The sequence below is a fragment of the Trachypithecus francoisi genome, unplaced genomic scaffold (genome assembly GCF_009764315.1).
Source record: "Trachypithecus francoisi isolate TF-2019V2 unplaced genomic scaffold, Tfra_2.0 Lachesis_group12, whole genome shotgun sequence".
Classification (NCBI taxonomy): domain Eukaryota; kingdom Metazoa; phylum Chordata; class Mammalia; order Primates; family Cercopithecidae; genus Trachypithecus; species Trachypithecus francoisi.
This window is the reverse complement of record NW_022681457.1, coordinates 64,023,804-64,043,302: the sequence shown is the minus strand read 5'-3', so window position 1 is coordinate 64,043,302 and position 19,499 is coordinate 64,023,804. Positions and strand designations below refer to the sequence as shown.

General features: G+C 43.3%; 1 protein-coding gene across 1 annotated transcript; it reads left to right on the top strand.

Annotated features, from left to right (window-relative positions):
* Nucleotides 1–1,992: 1,992 nt before the first annotated feature.
* Nucleotides 1,993–17,414, top strand: ZNF599 (zinc finger protein 599). The gene is made up of 4 exons (XM_033225674.1): nt 1,993–2,376; nt 5,649–5,775; nt 7,782–7,877; nt 14,931–17,414. Exons 1-4 carry the CDS (start codon nt 2,359–2,361, stop codon nt 16,454–16,456), a joined length of 1,767 nt encoding a protein of 588 aa, XP_033081565.1. The 5' UTR covers nt 1,993–2,358; the 3' UTR covers nt 16,457–17,414.
* Nucleotides 17,415–19,499: the final 2,085 nt, after the last annotated feature.

Below are 19,499 nucleotides of genomic sequence, written 5' to 3'. Positions count from 1 at the left end.
TGCTGTAAACGAAAACCTGAGACTGGATAATTTACAAAGAAAAGAAGTTTATTGGCTCCCAGTTCTGCAGGCTGTACAGGAAGCATAGCACTAGCATCTGCTCAATTTCTGGTGAGGCCTCAGGAAGTTTCCAATCATGGTGCAAAGCAAAGGGGGAGCCAGTGTATCACATGGTGAGAGCAGGAGCAAGAGAGAGTGAGGGGAAGATGCCACACACTTTTAAACAGTCAGATCTTGAGAAAACTCATTATCTTAAGAACAGCACCAAGGGGATGGCACCAAATCATTCATGAGAAATCTACCCTCATGATCAAGTCACCTCCCAGCAGGCCCCGTGATATGATATGGTTTGGCTGTGTCCCCACCCGAAATCTGGACTAGATGCATAACATATCACTCTGAGATCTTAACATTTAGATGAGGTCAGAGACTGGATGGAGATTTTGGCTTCTCACATTAAGAAGCATGTGAGAGTGTAGAATGTATAGGATAAATAATAGAATGGAAATCTGATGACTAAATTAATGGATTTTGCTAGAAAATGGCCAATGGCTTACCAGTCCCATTATCTCTTTCTGGATTCTCTGGAGGACAGCACATCCTGGCTTCTCTTACATGTAGAGCTAGTTGAGTGGGTTGTAGACCATGGAATATGGGCAGAAGTGATTGCAAAATTGTGTCTTCATTATGTTTTCTCATTTCTGCTCCATCCTGGGGACGTCTCTTTGGACGTAATACTTTCACTTTTCACAGTGTCCAGGATTATTGCCCTCTTCATGTGGGCTACAGGTTTGGGTGGTGGGCTGAAAGTGTCTTGATGAGACAAGATCTGGTGACCCTGAGCTGCTGGGCATAAGCTGGGCTGTCTGGTTTGTGCCTGGTTCTGGCTTCCCTGGGGGCTGGAGGGCCAGAAGGGGAGGGGTCAGATCCTGGTTGCTGTGAATTAGAGATGAACAGTGACATGCCATCTTATATCACAAACTAGAAACCATGTCAACTCCACTCTTACCTTAGGGCTGCAGGTAGTTAGTCTCAGTGATCCTAAGTTTTGAATCATGTAAGAAAGTATCCCTTGGGCAATAGGTCTACCTGTATATTAGGGAACCCTCCTGCATATATGGTTTTAAAAAGACGCATATGCCAAATGGTGCAAAGTATTATTATGTAAAAATTTAAACAGTATTCATGAGGCTCCTGTTGAATCAGTCAACGTATTTTATGTTTTGACAAATGTCAGAGTCTGCAAAGAAGTTTCTCAGACCCTCCCCTAGCAGTGTATTGTGATGATGTTGCCAATAATACGGAATATTAATAATGATAGCAATAACTCTTATGTTCTTATCGGTATGTTCCAGGCCCAGTGGTAAGCAATTCTTAGTTAGTTCCCACCAAACAGGTGGCTTTGTCTCATTTATTTACTGGAATTTAAAGAGTCTGGCTCTCAAATGTTTTGGAGCATCCACTTTTCCTGGACAAGTTAAGCGGAGGGCTGGGTCCCACTCATCAGAGTAGCTGATTCAGTGGGTGAGGACTGAGAACTTGCATTTGTAACAAATTCCCAGGTAATGCTGATGTCATCTGAAAATTACTGATAGTGGAAATTTTAATATTATCATATTAAATAATTATCTTCATTTTCCTTAGTAATCTCCATCTCAAGGCTCAGAGAGATGAAATGTTGGCGCAGGGATACACAGGGAGGAAAGTTAAGGCGTGAGTCACCCGGTAGAGACATTTGAGAGTGGGTCATTGCCTCAGATAATTTCCACGGAAATCTGTGTACCTATCCTTTAAGAGGAGGTGAAGCCAATCCCTTTCTTGGGAACCTTGAGAAGCCGCGTCACCGAGAACAGAGAGTGCGCTCCAGGTACCACCTGGATTCTGTCAAACTACATTACCCAGAAGGCAGTGCTACAAGGGACGGAAGCCGGCCCCAAGCCATAGACGGAAGGTACAGAGGGGCGTTTCCCGTAGCGGCGTGGGCAGGACTTCCGGCGTCCAGTCTTCGGACGCCGTTAGGTTGAGGATGCTGTTGTTACCGACGCTACAGCGGCCACAGCGCCAGACAGGGGCCACTTTTCGAGACCAAGTAGAGACGAACAGTGAGGAGGATAGGACCCACTTACACGCTTTTATGTCAGCCGCGATCTCACCCCCACAAGTGTCTGCAAAGCGCTTCCTGGAGCCTTGGCGCCAGCCCTGTGTCCCCACGGCGCGCAGAGGCGGCGCCGCGAACCTTGTGCGCATTTTATACGGCGGCGAGGACTAAGGTCCCTCGCAGTCCAGAGCCGGAGCCCGGGGTCGGCCGAGCCAGCAGGACTCGCCGACTCTCACGGCGTCTCCCCGCCCCCTGGGCCCATGGCGGCGCCGGCGTTGGTGAGTGGAGGGTTCCGCAGCCCGCGCGCGCTCGGGTCACCGCCCGCACCCATCGGCTGTAATACCGGGGATTCCGGGACTCTGCGCTTCTCCCTTTTGATACCCTAGGATATGGAGATCCCGGGAGAGGGTGAAGTGAGAGGGCAGGTCTAATCACTTCCTACCCAGGGTCCTGAATCCAGGACAGGAGTTGTAAGGAGAGGTTCCTGTTTCTGGCTCTAACCTTGAGCTGTCGCCTCGTTGCCCTCGGCCTCCATTCCCTCGGGTCTAAAATGCGAGTCTCAATAATTTTCTCTGTGGAGGCAACTGGAGCGGGTACGCTTGTGACGTGGTCCCCTTTCAGTGCTCGGAGAGCATCACTCTAGGTGCCGTCTTTGAAGAAGGACTTCCCAGGTCCTGCTGTTGTTTTAGGGAATCATTCCAGCGGAAGTCTGGCCCTACCAAAAGCTAGGAGAGGGAATGAGAGCCTCGAGGGCAAGAGGTGAGGCGGGAGCAGCATTTTTGGCAGGAGGCTAGAAGACAAGACGCTCATTGGATTTGTCTTTGTAGATGCCCTGTTTATTACAGATGAATCTGGCATGCCGCCTAACAGCAGTGAATCCGTGCTCCTGTTTAACACATGCTCTTGTATTTAAAAAGCAAATCCAGTTCAATATTCATTAATGACAGTGTACGTGAATGTGTGTCTCTTGGAATGTGAGCACATAACAGGCCCCAAGTTACTCTCCAGCATGTCACACTGTTGACTCCTCATAACTCTGATCACCTTCAGGAGTTGTCTATTCATTTTTCCTCACCTGGCCTGTTCTCTAACCTCCATCTAACCTTGTTCCAGGGTCTCTTCAGAGAGAGCTTCCCTGGTTTCATCATGTAAAGTCTCTCCCAGTCTTTGTGGTCTGCTCACTCTTGTGTTGTTTTCTAGAGTCTTCTGACTTTATCTTGATTGTTTATTGCTGAGGATCTGTCCCCTAACCCCGGAATGTGAGCTTCTGTTTTCCATCCCTAGCCCCAAAACTGTTCTGTTCTGGGCCTGTACCACTTAGTCGATAAGTGATTAATGAATGAGATTCTACCCTCTGGGGCTCCCATCCTACTTAGATTTAATCTAACCTAACCCCACCCCACACCCCACCATGGCTGCAGAGTCACTGCAGGGGGTGGACACTGCAGTGTCCACCAGGACACTTCCCCTCCCATTCTTCTCTCCTGCACTTGCCAAGCTCATTGGACAATTTTCCCTGTCACATTGTCCCTAGATCTCTGCAAGCCTTCTCCTGGATGTGTGCTGCATTGATCTCTCCTAGGGTGCTACCGGAGCAAATAGGAAAAATACTAACAGCAACAAATAATAGCTGGTCTTCACTGAGCACACTGATAATGTGCTGAGAGGCAGTTTCTGCGTATTATCTTATTTAATGCCCTTCTTCTCAGAGTAAAATTCTTTCATTTTCCTTTCTTTACAGAAGAGGAACCGGAGACTCAGATTAACTACCCAAGGTTGCATAGGTCACAAGTAACAGAAACAATCCAGTATATCGAGCACAAAGGCCTACATTATTTATTTATTTATTTTTTGAAAGAGGGTCTAGCTCTGTTGCTCAGGCTGGAGTGCAGTGGCCCCATCACAGCTCACTAGCAATCCTCCCCACTAAGCCTCCCAAGTAGCTAGGATTATCGGTGTGTGCCACCACACCCAGCTAATTTTTTAATTTTTGTAGAGACAGGGGCTCACTGTGTTGCCCAGGCTGGCCTTGAACTCCTGAACTCAAACGATCCTCCCACTTTGGCCTCTCAAAGTACTTACTGGCATGAGTCAACATGCCCAGCCAAAAGCTTACATTTTTAACCAATATTTCACCCACAGTGGATTGGAGATCCCTTGGGGCGACAGCTAGTATACTTTGCAAGGGGAAGGTGCAGGCCTCTCTCTAGCAGGTGGGCACTGGAATGAAGGGGTCTTAGGGGAACCTTCCTGGCAAGGGGAACTGTATAGTCAAAGGCAGAGGCATGAGGAGACGTAGAATGACACCAGGGCTTGTCACCTGCTGACATGTATTTTGTGTGATCATCTGATGGTCATCATGGCAACATCCCATTCTCACCCAGGACAGACAAGGTGCTTAAGACAACTGCCCAGGTTCTTAGAGCCACAGCCTGCATTGCCCTTGGCCACTTGTGTTACCTGGTACCTAAGGGAAATGTGCTAATTGTGGCTCAGGAAGAAAAAGAACAGGTTAGTGCTCATTGTGGGATATTCCAGGGAGTCTGCAAGTCCCAGCTGCCTGAGGGCAGGGAAACCTTGTTTGAGCCCTCCTAAGCCCTAAGCAGTTGGCACCTCTTCAGGTACCTCTTCTATGAGGCAAAGAAAGGCTCTGCTCTTCCTTCCATATCTATGGAAATATTTTCAGGAGTGGCTGAAATTGTTTTAATTGTAAAAATTATAGGAAATATTTTTAGCCCTTGTCACTGTGGATTCACTGTGGTAATGGAGGAGTACAGGGGTTACACCCATAGATCCTGGACCTGAGGGATGTGGGTTCAAATCCTGCTTCTGCTTATTAGACATGCACCTCTGAGTGACTTGACTCTGAGCCTCAGTTTGCTGACTGAAATGGAGATGATGATGGCATTTACATCATTGGCTATAGGATGATTACTGAAATTGACAAACACATTGTAACACATGCTGGGCACTGCAATGTTTGCTTTATGAACATTTTCTCATTAATTCTCACAACAGTCTGTTGAAATGGGAACTATTAATGTATTGATGTGGAAACTGGGGCTCCAAGAAATTAAGAGACTTCTCCAAGGTCACACATCTGGCATGGGTTGGTTCAAGAGGCTGGATCTAAACTTCAGGAGCCTGATTCCAGACCTGGAGACATTTACTTGCTTGAACACAGCATGTAAAGCCCTCAGGTGCAGGCAAACAGTGCAGACCAGTGAGGCTCAGCTACTGCTGCTGTGATTATTGTTTGAATTCTTATTTTTCCCCATTCTTCTAACATCCTAGGATGTTACTGTCTGCTCTTCACAGTCATATGGGATTATCATTGTCTTGTATCATTTTCCAGTGGTTTCCAACATAGGAGGCTTTTCTCTCCCACATCTTTGTATTCTGTCAGCGGCACCATCTTCCTCCACAGAGTTCAGTGGAGGAGTTGCTCAGTGATTCAGGGCCTCTGGACCCTTTGCCAGTAACCAAGAAATGGGCTGTAATTTCACCTAATAGCTCCACAGCCACCTGTCACCTCTGTTTGACTTCCCAGGCATTAGTATCATTTGAAGATGTGGTTGTGACCTTCACTGGAGAGGAATGGGGGCACCTGGACCTGGCCCAGAGGACCCTGTACCAGGAGGTGATGCTGGAGACCTGCAGGCTCCTGGTCTCACTGGGTAAGACCTCATTACCCTCCCATGTTGGGGACCCACAGCCTCTTTGAATCCACCCTTTCTAGGCATGGCTGGTCCGGAAGCCTCAGGACCCACCCTTCCCTGATCCCTGCAGCCTCAGCACGTTGTGGTCTGACCTCCTCTTGCTGGGTTTCCTTTCGTGTCCATCAAAGATTGTTGTGTAAGGAACATAGTCCTCCTCAACACTTTCATCCCACTGTCTAGCACAGCTGGCCTCAGTCTGATATCCTTATCCCAGACTGCCGCAAGAGGTAATTGGCCCAGCTTGGTTAAGTCAAATGTCCTCACAGCCCAGTTAGCAGGACCTGTGGATAATGGGAGGTTCTGCAAGCAGCGGGTGATTGACACAGGTACTAAGGAGGTGCTTGTTTTCAGTGCTGCTGGTATCTTTCTCAGCAACACAGTCTCAGCTGAAAAGTCTATTTGGCCCCTGGCACCTGCACAGTTAACCCTTATTTCCTAAGGCCTGTGCCTTGCTCCTCTGCTGCTACAGATGATTATGTAAAGGGGGCATAGACACATTCTCAAATGGCATGGGTGTATGCTATCTGAGAAAGCTGTTCTTTTTTTCTTTTCTCTTTCCTGTCTCTTGAATGTTGAGTGTTGGCTTAGGGCTGAATCTTTAACATTCCCATAGCTGTTAGTGAATTTCTTCCTCAGTAGAAAGAGTAGCCTCAAACTCCCAGCCTCGAGCAGGCAGCAGGAATTTGCTGGGACCTGATACCATTTTGATTTTGCCATTTTTATAGTAACCTGTCACAGCAAGTTAACTAATACCCGTAAAGTGCTTAGAATAGAGCTGGAAACAAAATAAGTGTTCCACATGTGTTTGCTACATTTAACAAATTAATAAATACCAAATGCTCTCCCACCTAAACCTTTAATGGCCAGTTTGCCCAGAAGTTGGTCTGAGTAGAAATTAATGGAGGCCCAAGGTCTCGCTTCGTCCAGATGTTCAAATGGTTACTGTCGACAGGACTCTCCCAGCCCTGCGTCCCCGCAAAGGATGAGTCATTAATGAAGTAAACGTGGTGTTATTTTATGACAACTGTGATTAGCTGTGAAAAGGAGATGTATGGGAAGAGCATTCCAGGAGGAGGGACCAACATGAGCAGCATCCCTGTGGGAGCAGGTGCTTGATTCCTTAACAGATGAAGGCAGGCCTGATTCCCCTTTAACACTGCTCATCACCCAGCTCAGTGCCAGGCATATGACAGAACGTTTGCTGAGTGTGCATGTGGCATGTAAGTGTGCGTAATCCTATGGTGAACATTTGCTAAGTGACAGCTGGATGCATGCCAGGACAAGATTTTCCAGTCGATGCTTCTGGGTCCTGGTGCCTCAGTCACTGACTTCTCTCCAGAGTCTTCTGTCTTTTAGCCTTCCCAGTTGGCAAAATGTGTGTGGCTGCATGTGGAAGAAGACCACCTCCTGCCAGTTTCACCCTGAAAATAATTTATTACTTCACCTAATGAGAAGCCCTGAGGTGCTGCTGGCTCCTGGCTTGGTCGATGCCAATCCATGCTAACCCAGTTCTCTATCTGCTTTCTCTCCTCAGCCTAGGGCCCTGGCCAGTACCCTTGTGGGGCAGTAGGCCTCCATGTTCAGCTTCAGTCACTGGCCTGCCTTACACAACTGACTATCAATAGATGCCATTCATCAGGCGATTTAGTCCTGTGTTTTTCAACCATCATGGGCACCAAAATCACCTGGGGAGCTTTAAAAACTACCAGTGCTCAGTCCTTCTGCTCAGAGAGTTGGTTTAATTTGTTCTGTTTTTGGAACTGGGTGTTGCTAGGTAGTTTTGATGCACAGGGTGGTTGAATCCTACTGACTTAGGTTAGTTAGGAAATAGTTTTGGTGAAGCAGGGGAGTTCCCCTTCTGGGGTTTCGTTGCAGTATGTTAAATGTATATACTCCTTTCCACCTCAGACTTTTCTTTTTGTCTTTACCTATATACCATACTCCATTTGTTTCTCCATGCACAGGGCATCCTGTTCCCAAACCAGAGCTGATCTACCTACTGGAACATGGACAGGACCTGTGGACAGTGAAGAGAGGCCTCTTCCAAAGCACTTGTGCAGGTTGGTGACTTTGAGAGTCTGGCAGCGAGTATCAGGGCAGCCTGCAGACCACCCAGGCATCACTGTGTCTGAAATGCCATGGGCAGCTATTTTGTGGTCTTGAGCAGTCATGGAGCCCTTGATCCCATGGTCCCCCATCTTCCCACTCCGTCACACACTCTTCACCTTTATTCAGGTTGGAATATGCTCAGTAGGAGACAGATTCTAGGCTTTAATGATTTGCCACTCACTAGCCTCATGACTCTGGAGAAGTTGTGTGATGTCACTGTGTCTTTGGTATATAAGTTAGGCTGAGTTAATTATCTTCTCTGAAAAATAAACTCCAAAATCCTGGTGACTCAACAGATTTAGCTTAGTTTAGTTTAGTTTTGTTTTTTCATCCATGCCATAGTCCAGTGTGGGTCAGTGGGAAAGCTGTGTACCTGTATTTATTTAGGGATCACATGCATTCTGTTATCAATATGCAGCTTTAAGGTTGCCCCGGCCAAGAGGAATGGGAGAGGTGGGCAGTAGTCACTTCCATTTGCACACACACATCACCTCCATTCACATTTCATTGACAAGAACTGGGTATTAGGATACATGTTGTATCAGGCTGGGAAATGTGGTTTAGCTTTCTTATGCCCAAGGAGAAGAGCCCATGGGTATAGTGAACATACACTTATCTGATAAACTTAGCCTACATTTGAAAGATAGTGATGATAGTTTCTGCATGACTGGGTTGTTTGGGCATGTGATTGCATAACAGGAAACTGCCTAGCACACTGCCTGACCCAGAGTGGCTCAACAGAAGTTACCTGTTAGTAATATTCATGTAGTGTTAGTCATAAGGAATAGTGATAGCTCGGATGTTCTTCTGCATTCAGAAGACAGTCCTTTCTTTTCCTGCAGATTACTATTTCAAACTACACTCTGCATCCCACCATTTTTCACCTCCACCCCATCATTTATTGATCCATCCATCCATCCATCCTTTCATTTGTGTATCAGATACCCAGAAGCACTCCCTAGCCCTACTGTTTTCTGGCCCTCCTGTCTTCTAAAACCTCAAGGTGATGATTGCTTTTGTCAGTCCCACATCTGGGCTGCCAAAGGGAGTTGGAGCCATCAAGCAGCTGGATTTGTGACACTGCAGATTCACCATCTCGCCCCTCTAGTGCCCTTCTTGCCTGCTCAGCCAGCTTTCACCCCTTTCCCCAGTTCCACATCTTCACTTGAATTGTCTCAGAGGCACCTCATACTCATCATGCTTCAAAAGGACCTCATGACCTCCCCACTTTCAGCTAATGCCCCTTTCAATGAGTAGAGAAGGCTAAAAACCAACGTGGACAACTCCTCAATACCTCCATCTCCCTCATACCCAATATCCAGCCATCCCTGAACCTTGACCGCTTTACATCATCCATGTCTCCTGAATCCCTCCCCTTCACCAGTTCCATCAGCTCCAGCATTAGTACTCCAGGCCAAGTGATTCTCTCTCGCCTGCATAATGCTACCATATTCCTCACTGTTTTCCCCACATGTGCTCTGTGCCTCTGGTCAGCCCTGTGTGCTATATCTGCATCCACTCACATATTCCGTGTATCACCGCCTCCCTTGCCACTGATGTCAGAGCATCTGACCTACTTTATGAATAAAGCCTACACACTTGATTTTCTTGCTTTTTGACACTTACTGATTCACGTGCATCGGACTCATCCTGCAACTTCCTTCTCACTTCTGTGGAAGAGTTCTCATCCTAGCCATGGCTAATTTCTCCAGCAGAATCTAGATTACACTTTCTGCCTTCTCAGGTGTATTAGCCGTCTACTGCTATTCATATGTAACAATATTACCACAAACCCTGCAGCTGGAAACATCACTCATTTATTATCTCCCACCTGTGGATTGGGAGTCTGGGCACAGCTTAGCTGGGTCCTCTCAGGACTGTCATAGGCAGCTCATAGCTCATCACAGTCAGCTCACTTCTTCAAATCAAGCCACTATGTGAGACTCCAGCAAAACTGATGCTCCAGTCTTATAAAATTACATATATTTTATCATGTACATTCCATCGTCTTTGCCATCTTCTGTTCGTTAGAAGCAAATCGAGGTTCTGCCAGCATTCTTACAGGGGGACTACAAAAGGGTGTGAACTGGGGATCATGAGAAGCCATACATGAATCTCTCTGCTGCATCAGGGAACATGCTTCTTCACTTATTTCCTACCTCTTCTATATTTTCATCCCTTCTGTACTCAACATTTTAAAAAATGATGATGTTTCTGATACCTGGGGGAAACTTTTTTTTTTAATGCTCTTACGTCTCCAGCAGCATCTAAATATTGCTGACTCTATTTCACCTGAACAGCCAAGCTTGTTGGAGGAGTCTTCTCATTCTTTGAAGAGACATCTACACAAGACCTTCCTTTATTTTTTCCCTTATTTTTGTACTGAGGTGCAATTTATACATAATAAGTGTACAAATCATAAAGTTTCATTTCTATAAAATTTTATATATGTACAAGTCAGAGAAACCACCTCACAGTTCAAGAAATACAGTTTTTTCAGCACTTAACAGGCTCCTTGTGCTCATTCTTTGTCAGTATCCCCTTCTACAAAAGTAGCCAGTGTTTACACTGTATCACCATACATTAGTTTTGAAGGCATATATGTAGAATCTCCCAGTATATACTCTGTCCTGACTTCTTTCAATAATCTTTGTGACTCAGATTCATTCATGTGGTTGCATATAGTTGGAGTTAGTTCATTACCATCATTGAATGAATAGGCTACATATACCCATTTTCCTATTGATGGACATTTGACTTGGTCTCCATTTTTGGAATATTAGGAAGACTACTCTTACGAATATTCTTGATTTTATTTTTTGTTGGATATAAACCCATATTTCTGTGGGGAATATACATACAAGTAGACTGGCCAGATCAAGTGTGGGCATAGGATTAGCTTTAATCGAAACCACCAGTTTCAGAGTAACTCACCATTTCACATTTCCACCAGCCATGTATGAGAGCCTTCATTGTTCCACATACCCTGAGCAGTTGGTGTCTTTCCCTTTACTCCTTGATGCCTGGCAGTGGTGTTGCTCAGCACCACAGCACTTAATGTGTTCTTACCCAGGTCACTGTTGCCATCCTGATTGCTAAATTCAACTATAATAATGATAATAGACAGTGGTCTACAGTTTACCAAACATTTACCCTTTGTCACGCAAATGAACTTTTGTTTGGTTTTTGGTTTTTTTTGAGACAGGGTCTCACTCTGTCGCCTAGGCTAGTGTGCAGTGGCACAATCTCAGCTCATTGCAGCCTCTGCCTCTTGGGTTCAAGTGACTCTTGTGCCTCAGCCTCCTAACTGCGATTACAGGCATACACCACCACACCTGGCTGATTTTTTTGTATTTTAGGTAGAGATGGGGTTTTGCTATGTTGGCCAGGCTGGTAATTCCTGGCCTCAAGTGATCTTCCTGCCTCAGCCTCCCAAAGCACTGGGATTACAGGTGTGAGCCCCCACACCCAGCCACAAACGAATGTTTTATATGCTTTTTCTCGTAATAGCTTGTAGGCAGGAACTGAGAGCATCCCAGTTTTTCAGATGAGGAAAGTGAGTCTTAGAAAAGTGTTTGTTAGTCTCCTCTGGCTGCTGTAATAAAATACTATAGACTGCATGGCTTATATAGCAGAAATGTATTTTCTCTCAGTCTAGAGGCTGCAAGTCTAAGGGCAAGGTACCAGCATAGTTGGGTTCTGATAAGGTTTGTCTTCCCAGCTTGCAGATGGCTGTCTTCTCACTTTGTGCTCACATGGCCTTCCCTCAGTGCCTTCACACACAGTGGAAGCTCTCTAGTGTCTCTTCTTACAAGAGGTTTACCATGTTGGCCAGGCTGGTCTTGAACTCCCGACCTTCAGTGATCCGCCTGTCTTGGCCTTCCAAAGTGCTGGGATTATAGGCATGAGCCACCACACCTGGCCCCCCTCTGACTTTCATAATTGTCCCTAGGTGTGCAGAATTAGAAAAATGATAAATAGTGATTTATGACACATTGTCGTCATTAGTCAATGCGTGTCCTGGTTTTTTGTTTTATTTTCTTTCATTGCATTTTATTAATATATTTATTCATCCTCCTTTAAAAAGATCGCAATGAACACCTACAAATTTTTGCCAAGTACAAGAACATTACCTGCTTCCTGCATCTGTTGATGTGTTTCTTTCCTTTCCCATTCCTGTGCTGCCTCCCTTGCATACATGGCCAATTTAAGATTTGTTATCCCATTGCTTATTCTGTAGGAAGATTCAGGTTTTTTCCATAAATACAGGCTATTCAGATATTCTGTTTTTGCTTGTCAGTTTTGGTAATTTGAGTGATTTAAAATATTTGCCCACTTTATCTTTGTCTTCCCATTACTTTTTAAGATTGTTTCATCTCAAAATGGTACATTTTATATTTTATCACAATAAAAGTCAGAAAAATAAATTTAACATATCTATATGTCTTTTTATAATGCCATTTAAAACTGATAAACCTTCTAAAAAAATAAAAGGTTGTTACATTGTATTCTTGTGTGTGTGTATTTTGCTTTTTTTGAACATTATAAAAAGTGTGTTGTGGTTTATATTGTCTTCTAGGGTTTTCACTCTTATTCAACAGTAAGTTACTAACATTCATGATGCATATAGCTGTGGTTCACTCATTTTTTTCCTGCTATAGTCAATTGCATGAATATAACACAATGTATTCATTTTCAGGGAGAGCTTAAAAATGATTGCTTACTGTTTTTTGTTCTCACAAACAATGCTGCCATAAATTCATATATGTGTCCTCAGACACATCTATAGGAGTTTCTCTTAGTAAAGTTCCTTGGCCTGGCATTTCTGGATTATAAGATAAGCAAAAGAAGAATTTTACTGGATAATGCTCTGTTGTTTCCTAAAACGGTTGTACCCGTTTCACTTCCCTTGCCGTATCTGAACGATTTCATAGAACAACATACTCTTCAATAGCTGATGTTGTCAGGTCCTTTAGTTTTTTCAACCTAGTGAGTATAAAATAGGGCATCTCATTGTGGTCCTAATTTGTTTTTCCCCCATTACCAAGAAAGGTGAACACATGTTGATTGGTCAATGTATATCTTCTGTGGAATATCAGTGCATAATATGTTCATTTTTCATTTTGGGGTAGAGTGAAGTTCCCAACCATAATTGTGAGTTTATTTCTCCTTTCAACTCAGTTTTTGGTTCATGTATTTTGAGGCTCTGGTGTTTGGTGCATACAGATTTAAGATGATTTTTTCTTCCTGGTTCCATGGTCTTCTCTTTATCTTGTGATGCCACTCTTTGCCTCATTTTCTTAGGTCTTTGCTATCTGATACTAATGTTACCTTTTTTGTTTGTTTGCTTTTTTGTTTATTTACTCTAGTCAAATTACTCATTTATGATTATGCTTTTATATCTTGTTGTAGAAATCTTTCTCAAAAGATATTCATTTTTATTTTGTGTTTAATGTTTAGCTTCTGACAGTTGGATCTTAATCACTCTGGAGGTAATTCTGTATGTGGTATGAGGTAGGAATATTATTTCATTTTTCTCCATGTGGCAAATAATTTTTCTAAATCCATTTATTGAATGGTTCCTCCTTTTCCCAATGGCCTTCTCTGCTGCTTCTATCATATATCAAAGTTACATATATACATTTCTGAGTTCTCTATTTCATTTTTCCCTTTCACTGTTTGTCTTATATCTATGCCTAACCACACTGCCTGAATGCATATAGTTTCATCATAATACTAATTCCTCATAGAATAAGTCCCCTGCTTTATTCTTCAGAGTTATCCTAGTCTCTGTATCAGCTGACTGGTCTCTATCCACAGTCAGCTTGTCAATATCTATGAAAAACCCTATTGAGATTTTATCTGATGTTATATTGAATTTAGAAGTGAATTTAGGGAGAACTGACAACTTTATATTGATTAATCTCTTTTCATATAGATCTTTAGTGTGTTAAGTTTTATAATTTTCTTCATGTAGATCTTACCTATTTTGTGCATGTTCATTTAGTCTTTATTCAGACATTGTGGACTCATTATGTTCATCCAGATGCTTCTCACCCTCCTCACGTTTACAGGCAAGAATCCTGAGAATATGTTTCTTCTCTGTCTCTGCCTGCCTTTCCATCCTCATCTCCATCATCTCATTCCATTTACATTACTCAGCAATCAGCATTCTCTCAAGACTTTCAACCCTTGTACACTCTGTTTTCATCTGCCAAAGTTTCCCTCCTAATTCCTCTATCTGGGAACTCCTACTCTTCTTTTTAAAGAAAGCTCACATAGCACCTTTTCTTGGTGCTGTGATCCAAGACATCCTCTGATCCCTCTCTGTCTCTCTTCTGGGCCATGTTAAATGTACCTTCCCTGCATTGTCATAGCGCCATGAGACTGCCTCTGTCAGAGCACATTCATCACACACATTGTAATTATTAGTCTACCCACTCTCCCTCATTTGGGAGAGTGAGGAGCTGTCTCCATTCCAGATTCTCTGTCCTCTGCCCTTGCTTTTCCTTTGGGTTTCCTTTTAAAGATCTCAAGAGTCCAAGGATTAGGAAAGAATTTGCAAGCCTGGTTTTGAGAGATGTAAAAATGCAGAAGGCGGCCAGGTGCGGTGGCTCACACCTGTAATCCCAGCACTTTGGGAGGCTGAAGTGGGCGGATCACGAGGTCAGGAGATCGAGACCATCCTGGCTAACATGGTGAAACCCCGTCTCTACTACAAATACAAAAACATTAGCTCGGTGTGGTGCCGGGCGCCTGTAGTCCCAGCTACTCTGGAGGCTGAGGCAGGAGAATGGTGTGAACCCGTGAGGCAGAGCTTGCAGTGAGCCAAGATCGTGCCACAGCACTCGAGCCTGAGCGACAGAACAAGACTCAAAAAAAAAAAAAATGCAGTAGACATCAGAGACACTGTTGTCACCTTCATTCTTCTGCTAAAGTGGTGATTTTGTTTGTTCTATGTTGACATCACTAATGTTGATTTTTTTATATTGGATTTCCTTCAGGTGAAAAAGCAAAACCCAAGACTACAGAGCCTACTGTTTCTCAACTGGCCTTCTCTGAGGAATCCTCTTTCCAGGAACTTCTGGCACAGAGATCCTCAAGAGATTCCAGGTTTGGGCAAGCTAGAGATGAGGAAAAGCTAATAGAAATTCAGGAAGGGAACTTTAGGACAGGAACAAACCCGCACAAAGAGATATGCCCTGGAAAGTTGAGCTATAAACATGATGATTTGGAGCCAGGTGATAGTCTGGGCTTAAGGGTTTTACAGGAACGAGTCACTCCACAAGATGCTCTCCATGAACATGACTCTCAACGACCAGGAAAAGACCCCATAATTGATGCAAGGAATAACCCTTACACATGCATGGAATGTGGGAAAGGCTTTAGCAAGAAGTGGGCCCTTGTTCGGCATCAACAGATTCATGCTGGAGTGAAGCCCTATGAGTGCAATGAGTGTGGGAAAGCCTGTCGTTATATGGCTGATGTCATTCGACATATGAGGCTTCATACTGGGGAAAAGCCATATAAGTGTATTGAGTGTGGGAAAGCCTTCAAACGCAGGTTTCACCTTACAGAGCACCAGCGTATTCACACTGGAGATAAGCCCTATGAGTGCAAAGAATGTGACAAAGCATTCACCCACCGCTCTTCTTTTATCCAGCATAATATGACTCACACTCGAGAAAAACCTTTTTTATGCAAAGAATGTGGGAAAGCTTTTTACTACAGCTCCTCATTTGCTCAACACATGAGGATTCATACTGGAAAGAAACTCTATGAGTGCAGTGAATGTGGAAAGGCCTTCACGCACCGCTCCACATTTGTCCAGCACAATATGACCCACATGGGAGAAAAACCATTTTTATGTAAAGAATGTGGAAAAGCCTTTTGCCTCAACTCATCCTTTACTCAGCACATGAGGATTCACACTGGAGAGAAACCCTATGAGTGCGGTGAATGTGGAAAGGCCTTTACTCATGGCTCCACTTTCATCCGACATAAGAGGACCCATACTGGAGAGAAGCCCTTTGAGTGCAAAGAATGTGGGAAGGCCTTTTGTGACAGCTCTTCCTTAATTCAACACATGAGGATTCACACTGGTGAGAAGCCTTATGAGTGCAGTAAATGTGGAAAGGCCTTTACACACCACTCTGTTTTTATTCGACACAACAGGACCCACAGTGGACAAAAACCCTTGGAGTGCAAAGAATGTGCAAAAGCCTTTTACTATAGCTCTTCCTTCACTCGACACATGAGGATTCACACTGGAGAGAAGCCCTATGTTTGTAGAGAATGTGGGAAGGCTTTTACCCAACCTGCAAATTTTGTTCGGCATAATAGGATCCACACTGGAGAAAAACCCTTTGAATGCAAAGAATGTGAGAAAGCCTTCTGTGACAACTTTGCTTTAACTCAGCACATGAGAACTCACACTGGAGAGAAACCCTTTGAATGCAATGAATGTGGAAAGACCTTCAGCCACAGTTCATTGTTCACTCACCATCGAAAGATTCATACCAGAGTTTAAAAGATACAGGAAGGACTTTTACAAGTGTGTTCGCCTTTAGTGAACTCAGTGGTAACATACCTTTCCTTTTGAATATAACTATTGAGGGAAATCTTTTGGCCAGAGAAATGTCTTAGTATCTGAGAATTTATACTAACAAGAAACAAAATTGTCCCTGTGAAATCTTTTTGTGGCAGGTAATCACTTATCATTCAAAGAATTATATTAAAGATTGACCCAATTTAGAGCCTTATAGTCAGTGTACCTGAGAATAATTGAGAGGAGAGACCTGGTGGTTAACATGCATTTAGGTAAAATGTCAGCAACAACTTTCCTCTTATTAATACTATAAATCCATCTCAAGCATATTTTAAAATAATGAGAGATGGAGGAAACAATCTAGAAGAGAAAAGAAAAAGACGTGCATAACTTGTTTTCAATTTCCCTGTTTATGACAGTTTGTCATTTGGCGGGTTGGGGGATGGAACAGGGAATAAGACATTGAAAAAGTCTCATCCCCTTTGTATGTCTTACATATATATCTCTAAGGAGAATTGGACCATTGAGGGCAGCTCTGCCAACATTTATTAGAAATATTCATTGTTCCAAAACTGTCATCTCTACCCTTGAGGGAGTGTAAGTCTTTGTGAGAAATATAAAGGCTTGAGTCATGAAATACGTAACACATGTGCACATGTACACACATTCATTTATATGTATATGCAGTGAATTGTTACTCGTGGTAGTTAGGTTCTGTGAATTTTCTGTGCACACTGAATTAGTGAATGCTGAATGATTGTTGCTAGGGGAAATACAGGGTTAGCTTCTATGAGCCTTGGATCCAAATATTTTTATCAACCAGTCAACATATAACTTTCTTCTATGGGTATTTGTTTGTTTGTCTGTTTAAAGACACCTTATCAGTGTTTCTTGAATAATTATAATTACTATTCTTTATAATACAAATATTTTAATTATAGCATGTTTGTGTAATGTACTCAGTATATTATTATACTGCTTTACCTCTTAATTATGTACACAGAGTACACATATACAGTATTCATATACAATAAACACAGTACACTGTACAGTACTCATATAGTAAATGGTACTGTGAACACCTATACGATACAGTACAGTCATGCCAATAAACATAGTCCTGGGGGAAAAACATTAAAGATTAAAAAAAAGATTAAAATTGTACTTTTGATGGAGCTGCAAGATGGGACAGCACACTGTATGGTTAAACTTTTTGACTTTGACTTACCCCCAGAAAACTAAGGAAGAGGTTGATGCAACTTACTCTGCAGAAGAGGAAGGCGTTTCTGAGGGTGCCATATCAACATCTGGCAATCTTACTTCAGGAGTTTGACTTTTACCACTTGTTGACAGCATCAGCAGTTTTCCCTCCTGAACTGGCATGAAAAATGGCATCAGCCTTGTCTGGCTTTTCACCTAAAGTGTTTTTATCTTTTTTTGAGACAGGGTCTCACTCTGTTGCCCAGGCTAGAGTGCAGTGGAGTGATCACAGCTGACTGCAGCCTTGCCTCCTGGGCTGAAGCAATCCTCCCACCTGAGCTTCCCGAGTAGCTGGGATCACAGGTATGTGCCATAATGCCCAGCTCATTTGTTTTTTGTAGAGGTGGGGGTCTCACTATATTGCGCAGGGTGGTCTCAAACTCCTGGACTCAAGTGATCCTCCTTCCTCAGCCTCCAAAGTGTTGGGATTACAGGCATGAACCACTGTGCCCAGCCCCACCTGAGTGTCCCAGTATAAAGGAGTGCAGTGGAGGTCAGGGGCTGAAATTTGAGGCTACATTCGAGTATAGGGTCATAGTCTTCCATGTAATTGAAAATGTTTCCAAGGCAGGATTTCAGTTTGATATTTTTGCTGCTGTGAGGACAATTCTTGGAATCTTAGGCTGGCCTTCATCACAATCTTTAATCATCACTGACTTTGATGCCTCAATAACATTGCTTACAGTGACTGGCTTCCAGTAGTCCAAAATCGTGGTTTCCTTGTTGGTGTTGAGAGCCTCACAAGCCTTGCTATAAAGGTGCTTCATGTTGTGCACCTTGAAAGCTTTTAAGTATGCTCTAATTGAAGGGTTGTATGACAGATGTGTTTGTGGCCATAAAAAGAATATCTAGGTAGCAGTAGGAATTTTCAGGTTCTTTATGGCAATGAACTGGAGCATTATTTCAAATTAACTAAACTTCAAAGGCAAAGTTTTTGCCTTGGAGATAGCATTCAACTTCTTGGATGAAGCAGTTGTAAAACCAATCCCAGAATATTTCTGAAGTCACCCATGCTTTTCTTTCCACCTACAGTGGACTGGAATATGGCTCAGGTTTTTCTCTTTAAGATCCTATGGATTTGGGGTTCTGTACACCATTAGTCGTTTGCACTTATAGTTACAATTGGTACTGATGCACAGTAGCAAGGTTGCAGGATCTTTGAATGATTTAAAGTAAGGGACTTTAGAGGCCATTTGTGCAATATAGATTCATTGCCTTCTAAAACAAGCCACTCTCAGCAGTGTTGAAACCTGCCTTTTCTCAGAACCCTTTTCCTGGATAACATTTAGTGGGTATTATTTAAATTCTTCTACAGCTCTCAGAAGAATTTGCCTGCAAGTTTAGTACCTTTTATGTTGTTGTGCCTTTTGAAATGTGTGAGTAGCCAGCACTAGCTGAGCAGGGTTAGCATTTTCCTTACTGAGGTGTCATGACCATAAATTTCTTTGGCTTTAAGCCTCACAATAATGCTGTCCTCTATTTTTTATTGGTCATCATCTGATTCACCCATAAATTTAGCCTTTTTTTCATGTTTTCTATAACTTCATCATGCATTATAGATGTTCCTTTTTATACTTCTAGGAGCTGCCTCATGTACAGACAGGTGAATTTCCTCCTATTTCTGGTTGTATTGTGTTGTTGATTTGTAAACATTGAACTCGCAGACAACAGCGTATAACTCTCAGACAACAGTGTATAAAAAAGAATCTTTTTTTTTTTTTTGAAACAGAGTTTCACTCTTCTTGCCCAGGCTGAGTGCAACGGT

Coding starts and splice junctions, on each gene's coding strand:
- ZNF599 (XM_033225674.1), top strand. Junction 5,776..7,781: donor CAGGCTCCTGGTCTCACTGG/GTAAGACCTCAT, acceptor CTCCATGCACAG/GGCATCCTGTTCCCAAACCA. Junction 7,878..14,930: donor CTTCCAAAGCACTTGTGCAG/GTTGGTGACTTT, acceptor GATTTCCTTCAG/GTGAAAAAGCAAAACCCAAG.